The sequence below is a fragment of the Eumetopias jubatus genome, unplaced genomic scaffold (genome assembly GCF_037043125.1).
Source record: "Eumetopias jubatus isolate StellerSeaLion01/CBP00866 unplaced genomic scaffold, mEumJub1_p1.0 scaffold_15, whole genome shotgun sequence".
NCBI classification, from domain to species: Eukaryota; Metazoa; Chordata; class Mammalia; order Carnivora; family Otariidae; genus Eumetopias; species Eumetopias jubatus.
The window spans coordinates 88,820,474-88,830,003 of record NW_028274821.1 but is presented as its reverse complement, the minus strand read 5'-3'; the positions used below and the strand labels follow the sequence as shown (position 1 = coordinate 88,830,003).

Here is a 9,530-nt window from a genome sequence, read left to right as displayed (position 1 = left end):
GCTGCCGGGGGTGGTTCCCCCTGTGCTGTCATTTTCCTGAGGCACTTAACACAGGTCAAGATGAGAAAAGATGAGCAGGTTGGTTGACCCCGGGCTGATTTTTAGAGTGGGTGTTGTGGCTTAGAAGAGTTCGGCTTTGGAGTCTGAGCTGGGCCCTGCTCACTGCCTATTATACCCTTGTACAAATCTCTTTCCCTCCGAGTCTGGTTTCTCATCTGTAAAATGGAGATAGTTCTTATATTTTTTCCTCCATTAGAATGCATGATCAGTGACGGCAGGAATCATGGATGCCTTGTTTTTTTTTCTTGAATTCCCCAGGGTCTAGTCCATAACCCAACACGTGGGCAATCCTCAAAACCATGAATGAATGGGTAGAATGAGTGCAAGTAACTTTTGGGTGGAGAAATCTGAGGAATGCTACCTCATCTAGGTGGTGAAGGTCAGTAACAGTCATAAATAATGTCACTAGTATGTATCCTTCATATGTCATGAAAATAGCACTCTGCCCTTGTAAATGATGTTCCTCCCTAACGCTCATATCCCCAGTCTAATCATGAGAAAACATCACATCCCAATAGTGGGGTATCTTACAAAAGATTTGACCAGCACTCCCCCAAAACTGTCAAGGTCATCAAACCAAGGAGAGCTTGAGAAATAGTCTTATCCAAGGAGGAGCCTAAGGAGACATGAGAAGGAAATGTAATGTATCTTGGACGGGATCCCAGGTCAGATACAGGACATCAGGTGAAAAGGGAACATGAACAAACTTTAGTTAATATAGGTTCGTTAATTTTAACAAGTGTAAAATGCTAATATGTTACTAATACGGGAAATTACGTGGGAGGGTATATAGGACCTCTCTGTACTGTCTTCTCCATTTTTCCATAGATCTAAAATTATTCCCCGAAGATAGTCTTATTTTTCAAAAACGCCCCCCGCTGCCCCCTGCGCTCCCCTCCCGGAAGCAGGAAAGGGCTCTGCCCCCCACAGGCATGGCGGCGGCGGCGCGAGGAGGCCCGCCCCGCACAAAGATGGCGGCCACGGCGGGGCGGAGCCGGAAGCGCGGTCTGGCCGGAGCGCCGGTCTGGGGAAGCGCAAGAACGCGCGGGGCGGCGCGGGTCCGGGTATGAAGCTGGGCCGGGCCGCACTGGGCCTGCTGCTGCTGGCGCCGTCGGCGGTGCGGGCGGTGGAGCCCATCAGCCTGGGACTGGCCCTGGCCGGCGTCCTCACCGGCTACATCTACCCGCGCCTCTACTGCCTCTTCACGGAGTGCTGCGGCCAGAAGCGCAGCCTCAGCCGGGAAGGTAGGACGGGCGGGGCGGGCGTCCGAGGCGGGCGTCGGGCGACCGGCGGGGCCGCGGGCCGCAGCCGCAGCGGCCGGGCTGGGGCGGCGCCTGGCTCCCGGCCACGGCCACGACCACGGGCGGCCCGGTGTGGCCGGACACCGGAGCAGGCGGGTTGCGAGCCGGGCCACTTCCTCCGCCGAGAGTTTCGCTTCTTCCCAGCCGGAGGCAGGAGGGATGGTGGACGGCGGCCGAACCGCAGCCCTGTCTGTCCTGCGGGGCGCGGAGCAGGGGCAGGGCTGGCCGGGGGAGGCCTCCAGGCCCACCGCCACCTGCGGGCCGAGTGCTGACGACGAACCCCAGCGTTTCACGCGGTGCTCGAAGAGCTCAGCTGGCTCTCATACGCGCCGGTGCACTTAGCCAGATTTCGCCAGACACGCAGACACCCCCTCCCTGACTAGCTTTGTTTTTCCCAGCGCTGCAGAAGGATCTGGACAGCAAGCTCTTTGGACAGCATCTTGCAAAGAAAGTCATCTTAAACGCTCTGTTCGGCTTCATAAGCAACCCGAAGCCCAAGAAACCTCTCACCCTCTCTCTGCACGGGTGGACGGGCACGGGCAAAAATTTTGTCAGCAAGATCATCGCGGAGAATATTTACGAGGGCGGTCTGAACAGTGACTATGTCCACCTGTTTGTGGCCACGCTGCACTTTCCACATGCCTCCAACATCACCCTGTATAAGGCAAGAGCAGATTTTTGAGAATCCTTCCTGGGTGAGGCCGGGTTTCTTTGTCGTGGGGTGGGATTTGGGAATTCCGTGTTGGAGTGAGTGAGCCCTTGAAGACGTCTACACGTGTGGGTTCCCCCTTTGAAAGGTATGGAAGTTAGGGAGGGTTTGAGGCTGTATGGAGCAGTTATACCATCCCAGCTTCGTGGTGGTTGCTGAAAACAGGCTCTGTATGACACTCTTCAGTAAGTGGGGTTAGACATGGATGTCATCACATCCAACCTAAAGATCATCACATCTAACTTATTTTGTAAAAGAGGAAACATTTCTAGAAAGGCCTGAGGTGGTTTAGCCGAAGTGTTACAAACTGCTTTTACAGTTTAACTTACTGATGAATAGCCTGGACTTCGGCAGCAGGCACACCTGGTTGTGAGTCCTAACTCTTCCACCTGCCGGCTGTGTAATCATGGGACTGAAGAAGGCTGGTGGACACAGGATACGTATTAACATCGCCATTTAAATGACCAGGACCAGCAACTGAGTGATACAGCATTGCTGTGGTATCCGCACAGCACAGGAATTACAGTCCGTGTGGGGCTTTGGAACCAGGCAGGGCGGGATTCAGATCCCAGCTCCTATCACATACTAATATTGTGATCTCGGGCAAGATGATGAAGTCTCTGCCTCAGTCTCCCAGTCTGTAAAATGGATATGATAACACGCACTGCACGGAGCTGTGGTGAGGAACCAAAGAGCTTGTGTGTGTAAAGTTCTTAGCATGGTGCCGAGCATACAGTAAGCACTCTGTGAATGCGACCATTGTGGAAGCATTTGTAGCACTGATGCTTCTGCCATTTGTTTCTGTTGCACTCGCTGAGAACTTTGGCTTTTCCCCCTTGTCATTCAGGACCAGTTACAGTTGTGGATCCGCGGCAACGTGAGCGCCTGTGGGAGGTCCATCTTCATATTCGATGAGATGGACAAGATGCACGCTGGCCTCATAGATGCCATCAAGCCTTTCCTAGACTATTATGACCACGTGGATGGGGTCTCCTACCAGAAAGCCATCTTCATATTTCTCAGGTAAGGTCAGGGCGGGGACCCGCTTGAAGAACCCTGAGCCCAAGTCTGTGGGCTCCAGGATGAGACCCAGTCCTCACTCACCGGAATTCTGTTGCAGCAATGCTGGAGCAGAAAGGATCACAGACGTGGCTTTAGATTTCTGGAGAAGTGGGAAGCAGAGGGAGGAGATCAAGCTTAAAGACATGGAGCCAGCCTTGTCTGTGTCGGCCTTCAATAACAAGAACAGTGAGTGCCCACTGTTACTAATCCCTCGCATTTGTGATCCTATGTCCCTAAGTTACAGATCTTCGGCATCACCATGGCCTGGGAGCTGGCTAGAAATGCCAATTCTCGGTCCCTTCCCCAGACCTACTGAGGCAGAATTTCTTGGAAGAATCTGTGTTAAACTCCAGGTGACTTTCATACACCCTAAAGTTTGGAAAGTGCTGTTTGAAAGAAAGAGGGACAGTCTTGATCATCGAGGTCTTAAAGAAGTAGGGAACTAATTTTAGCTAAATCCTTTTCCTTTGTGGAAGAAAAGCAGGCGGTTGAGCAAAGAAGGCTGCTATGGGTGCCTCCAAAAGAGAGGACCTGTCGGGTCCCTTTCTTTCTGTGTTTTGCCCTGGAACTTTGAGGAGATTCTGTGCCCCAGATTAACAGCCAAGCAGTGGGCGGGCCCTTGTTCTGCACTGGGCGCCTTGTAGAACACTCTACCTGCAGATTTCCTTTGATCTCCACAATAACCTTATGGGTTAGAAACTGTCATCGTCCCCACAGAAACGGAGGCTCAAAGGGAGCCGCTTGCCCAAGGCTGCCCAGCCTGTTTGGTGTCTCTGGTCCCAGAGTCTGAGCTTTTCACTGCCCAGCTCATGGTTTTTCCAGTGAACTCACACACCTTTGACCTTGAACCCTTGGCAGTGGGAACTCCCCATGATGCAGAATGACTCACCGGGTAACCTGGGAGCTACGTGGGCTGTTACCATATAAGTCTGCTCTGTTCAGTTTCCTTCTTGAGCTTAGAAAACAAAAGTTCTCCTTTGAAACAAGGAATTCATTCTACTGCAGGGATATGTGAACAGTATCAGGTGTTATATATCCATTTGTGTAGCCGGAATATTACTGATGAAAGCCAGGATTTTTTGTACACTGTTAGATGGTTCCTTGGCATGCAAACAGTATGAACACATGCACTAGAAACCTTAGCCTAAACGCTTCAGCAGGGTGAGGCCGGTTGCCTAGAACCCACATTCTGGGGGGTTATAAAGGGTTCCAGAGTATAAGCTTCAGAATCACATGGACCTGGCTCAGCCATTTACTGACAGGCGGATGGCTGAACTCATTCATTCCACAAGTGTTTATTGAGCACCTACTAGGTGGCGGGCACTGGTCCCAAAACTGGGGACATAGTAGTGAACAAAAGCAAATCCTTATCCTCATGGGGTTTACATCCTAATAGTAATAAACAAGGAAGGAAATGGGTCAGGTGATGAGTATTTGTATCTATATAGAAGTAGAGATATATTTTCCTCTCCAATAGGTAAAAAGTCAGTCAATAACAAGGCTTTGGGGGTGCTGGAATGAGGATGGGCTGCAGTTTTAAATAGAGTGATCAGGGATGGCTCACTGAGGGTAACATTTGAGCTGATCCGAGGACTGAGGGGGTGAGCCATGTGGTTACCACAGGGAACAGCATTCTGTCAGAGGGAACAGCATGTGCAGGAGCACTGAGGTAGGGGTGTGCCCAGGGTCACTGAGGAACAAAGGAGAAAGGGGTTGGATGAGAGGCAAGACTTGCACTGGGCATTCTGGTCATGGAAGGCCTAGAGGGCCATAGGGAGGCTTTGGGTTTGACTCCCAATGGAGGAGGGTGCCCCTGGAGTGTTTTGAGCAAACAGTGACGTGACCAGCCGTGGTTTTAACAGGACCACGCTGGCTGCTGGGGGGAGAGTGGACTGAAGGTGGCAGGGGCAGGGACACCAGGCAGGAGCTATGCTGCAGCAGCCCAGGGGCAGGTGCTGGTGGCCCGGCCCCTCACGCTAGTGGTGGGATCGGGCAACACAGTAGGATGAGGTTGCGTTTTGAAGGGAGAAGCCTACAGAAGGTAGAGTAAGATTTCCTCAGGGATTGGTGTGGGAGTGAGAGGGCACTGACTCAAGGATCCGGCTTGAGCTGTGGAAGGGTGGCACTGCCATTTCGGGGGACAGGCTGTCGAGTTGCAAGTTGGTGGGGCCGGGCGCGAGATGGAGACAGGCGCGGACGGTGAGCGCGGCACCCCTGTAGAGACGGGCAAATGGCTGACCGTTCCAGTGGGGTTCCGGCAGGACACTCAGGCTGAGGGTAAAAATGGGGAGTGGTCCGTAGATGGTTTTTCAAGAGACCCCGTCGGAGATCATTTTTTCGCCAGAACACTCTTCCTGTGGTCGGGTTCTTGTCGTTCCAGCTCTGCCCAGAGGTCACCTCCGGGCTGTGGCTGCCCACTCTGGCCAAGTAGTCTGTCCTCCTTGCCCACTCACCCCATCTCAGTGCTCACAGCCCCTGGCACTATCTGAAATCGTCTGTGTACTGGCTTGTCAGGTTGTGAACCCCTGAGGGCAGCGTCCATGTCTGCCCAGCTCCATGCTCTCTCCCCAGGGCCCAGGGCTTGCGCAGCGCAGAGCAGGCCTTCAGGAAACGAGCTGTCCCCCCTTTGTTACTGCTTGGCCATTGGTTTTTGTTCTTTCCCACGGCCGACTCCACCCCATCCAGGCAGTGAGATCTTTATGGAGCACCAGCTTTGTGCAAAGCGCTGCTGGGAAAGGAAAGTGGACACTCCAGTTATGATTTGTAATAAGATGTATTTGCTCTTTGTCCCCGTTTCTGGCACAGATCTAAAATGCTCAGAATTTTCTAAGTGACAAGAGCCATAAAACTGTCTTGATATTCATAACAAACCTGTTAACCACACCTAAGTCTGTGTTAATAAGGGTCCTTTGGGGAAGCATCTGAAGGGCATAGTCTGGTTTCCAGGGGGACCAACCATGTAACTGGAGGGTTGGAACTTTCAGTCCCTGGCTGCTGGGGAGAGGACAGGGGTGGAGGTCGAATGAGTCGCCAATGCCCAGTGATTTGATCATGCATGCCTATGGAATGAAGCCTCCATAAAAACCCAGAAGAATGGAGTTCAGAGAGCTTCCGGGTTGAACATAATGGAGATTTGGGGAGAGTGGTCCTCTGGAAGGGGGCATGGAAGCTTCACGTCCTTTCTGCATTCCCTGCCCTCTGTGTCTCTTCCATCGGGCTGTACCTGAGTGGTGTCCTTTAACTGAGCTGAACTGTAGCGCACCCAGCTGGTGTTGGAGAATTGCTTGGTGGTGTGGGGGGAAAAAAAAAAAAAAACACACATGTGGGAATGGGTGTCAGAGTGAGACCAGGCTCGAGGCCCCAGAATGAAGCGGCAAAGCGGAAGGGAAGCCATTCACCTCTGCAGGCGCTGGGTGCGATCCAGTGGGCACGCTGTCGTCAGGAGGGAGCATGTGCTGGGTCCTCCTGGGAAACCAGGAGGGGATGTGACTGGGTCACGGGGTGGGTGCCGAGCCCACACTCGTCCAGGGTGAAAATACACAGCAAAGGCTATGCCCTGTGGCCGCACCAGAGCACTGCTGTCACCCAGTATTGCTCGGACGGTTCCAGTTCCTGGTCCCTCGGTGCACGCTGCGTGGTTTGGACGTGCGGGCAGCTGCCCTGTCGCTGTCCGGTGAGTCCCAAGTTCCCCAAGTAAGGGAGCAGCTCATCCTCCCCTGGGGCCTCCTCTCTCCTTGCGCCAGCCTGGAAAGCTGGTTCCCCCCACACCCCACTCCGCCTCTCTGCATGCTCCCGGCACCCTGGGCTGGTGCGCCTCTCTCCCGCTTCGGATCTGTAGGTCTATCTGAGAGGCCTCCCCTGAGCCAGAGGCCTAAGGAAGGTGCCACGTGTCCTGTGCTTGGCTTTTGTGGAGGCACCGAGCCCCCGGGTTATACCTGACTCACTGGATTGGGGGCTCCACCTCCGGGTCTGGCCCTCAGTGGACACCCCATGGATGTGTGTTGGATGGATGGGGGGGCAGGTGGACAATGGATGAACAACACCTTTTTCTTCTTCCCAGGTGGCTTCTGGCATAGCAGCTTAATTGACCGAAATCTCATTGATTATTTTGTTCCCTTCCTCCCCCTGGAATATAAACACCTAAAAATGTGCATCAGAGTCGAAATGCAGGCCCGAGGCTTTGAAATTGACGAGGACATTGTAACCAAAGTGGCTGACGAGATGACATTTTTCCCCAAAGAGGAGAGAGTTTTCTCTGACAAAGGCTGCAAAACTGTGTTCACCAAGTTAGATTATTACTATGATGACTGACGGCCCCGGAGTCACTGCTTCGAGTTGGAGGAGAAGGAACTCAACACCCAGCTCTCTTCCCAGACCTCCCCCGGCTCTGTACTCCGGAAGAGGACTAAAGGGAATGCTTCCTGTGGAACAGGATGGGAATTTACCTGGGCAGGTTGCATCCAGCGGAGCCTGCAGGCATCAGACCCTACAGATCGTGGACTTCGGAACAGCCCCCGGAGCCTTCAGAGGAGGAAGCAGCCAGCTCCCAGTCTGCTCAGCCTAGGGCTCATGATTTTTTAAAAAATCATGTTTTAATTTCAAGTGTTTCTGTTTCAAGGAAAGACGTGTAAGTTTTACTGAAAATGTGGTGACTTTATTTAAAATGGTTTTTACCATTATGAGAAACTTTTCAGACTTTACATTTCTGGCTTTGTGTGTGTTTTTTTTTTTTTTAAGTTCCTGTCACCATATCGCATACCGGGATATCTTTACTGCAAAAAAGCCCAAGCCTGGGTTCTCGGCATGTAGTCCCTAGGATGGCGTAACTGGGGACCAAGCCTGGAGCAGTGATCAGGCCTGTCCCAGGCTGACCATCGCAAGGGGCAATTAAGTGTTTAGATAGAAGGATGAGTGCATAAGAGGGGGACACACTCAGGCAAGTCACAGATAAGCCTTAAATCCCCTTTCCAAGGGTTGTGATCTCAGTAACATTGTGAACTGTGGGAATGATCTTAGCAACATTGTGAACATTTGTTAGAAACAGTTTCCTTGAAGAAAAGTATTTCCATCTTCTCACTTGCCAGTCCTTCAGCTTTGCAAAGGAAGACCCTTATCTACTTTCCATCCCTGAATGAGCCATGTGTTATCAGGCAAGTTTTGCCATATTTTTAAAAACCGTACTCGTTGCTAGTTCTTGTTTAATGAGAACTCCCAAAAACCTCTTAGGAAAACTGAGCTGCCCCTGCCCCCGACCAGTCCACCCTGAGGATGCTGAGAATAGTGCTTTTACTTATAACTACAGAAGAGCTACCATTTTGCAATAAAATTGTGTGTAATTTGTGAATACATCTTTAAAGGAGGAAAAAAAAAATCCTCCACCGTAGGTCTTATGTGCTTCAGCTATGAATTAAGACCTAAGAGGTGCAGTGCAGGCTGGAGTGACGTCTAAAGCAGGCACTCTGAGGATCCTGAGAGCTCTTGCTCTTTGCTCTGCTGCACTGGGCTTCATGGAGCTCCTGACACCCAGCCATGGAGTTCAAATCGGGAGACAACCCCAGCTGAGATGCCAGGCAGGAGTACAGAGCACCGTAGGAGACTAGACGTACCTTGGTGTTTCCGACACCCATACGTGCCTGCAGGTGGGTGGGGCTCCTGTAGGGGGTGGTACCTAAGTGCTCACAAGGGCCCATTTTTTGCAGGCCCGGAGGACCAGCTGGCACCCAGCTGCCACAGGACTCGTCTGCCTTGTACCTGGCCTGCAGAGAGCCTCTTCAAGGGCGTCCAGGCCTCCTAAGGATGGCTGCAAGGGTTGGGAGGGTTTTTTTAAGATTTATTTATTCATTTGAGAGCGAGCAAGTGAGAGCATGAGCAAGGGGTGAGGGTCAGAGGAGGGGGAGAAGCAGACTCCGCACTGAGCGGGGAGGCTGATGCGGGGTTTGAGCCCAGGACCCCGAGATCATGACCTGAGCCGAAGGCAGACGCTTCACCAACTGAGCCACCCAGGCGCCCCAAGTGTTGGAAGATTCTTGGTGTGGAGCAGAAGTTGGCCTGTCGTCCTGTCCCCAGGGGTCACAGATGGAGCTAATCACTTTCAGATGGCAGCCCCAGCACCTGGGCGCCCCTACTTAGGGAACACAGGAGTCCCTGACTTAAGTTGGCAAGTTCAGCCTTGGTAGATGAGGCAGTACGGGGCAGAGCGGAAATTGCACAAGGCTGGGGACAGACCTGGAAAGTCCTGTCTCGGGACTTGAGCACCTTCAATTAATGGGGGGAGTGGGTGGGACGCTGGCAAAGAGGGTTTGAACTTTCTCTAAAGTAGCTGGCTTGTCCTCAGTCCTGGAGAGAGGGTTGGTGTTAAGGATTCACCAAGAGAGGAGAGGCCAGGTGGAGTGCGCTCG

General features: G+C 52.6%; 1 protein-coding gene across 1 annotated transcript; it reads left to right on the top strand.

Moving 5' to 3' along the window:
• The first annotated feature begins 1,077 nt into the window (after positions 1–1,077).
• TOR1A (torsin family 1 member A) lies at positions 1,078–7,832 on the top strand. Its single transcript, XM_028090559.1, has 5 exons — positions 1,078–1,304; positions 1,760–2,025; positions 2,918–3,093; positions 3,191–3,318; positions 7,193–7,832. Exons 1-5 carry the CDS (start codon positions 1,127–1,129, stop codon positions 7,441–7,443), a joined length of 999 nt encoding a protein of 332 aa, XP_027946360.1. The 5' UTR covers positions 1,078–1,126; the 3' UTR covers positions 7,444–7,832.
• The last annotated feature ends 1,698 nt before the right edge of the window (positions 7,833–9,530 follow it).

What these genes read in the sequence shown, in the direction of transcription:
- TOR1A (XM_028090559.1), top strand. Translation starts at nt 1,127, where the DNA reads ATGAAGCTGGGCCGGGCCGCACTGGGCCTGCTGCTGCTGGCGCCGTCG. An exon ending in GCGCAGCCTCAGCCGGGAAG is followed by an intron (nt 1,305 to 1,759) that starts GTAGGACGGGCG and finishes TGTTTTTCCCAG; the next exon opens with CGCTGCAGAAGGATCTGGAC. An exon ending in GCCATCTTCATATTTCTCAG is followed by an intron (nt 3,094 to 3,190) that starts GTAAGGTCAGGG and finishes ATTCTGTTGCAG; the next exon opens with CAATGCTGGAGCAGAAAGGA.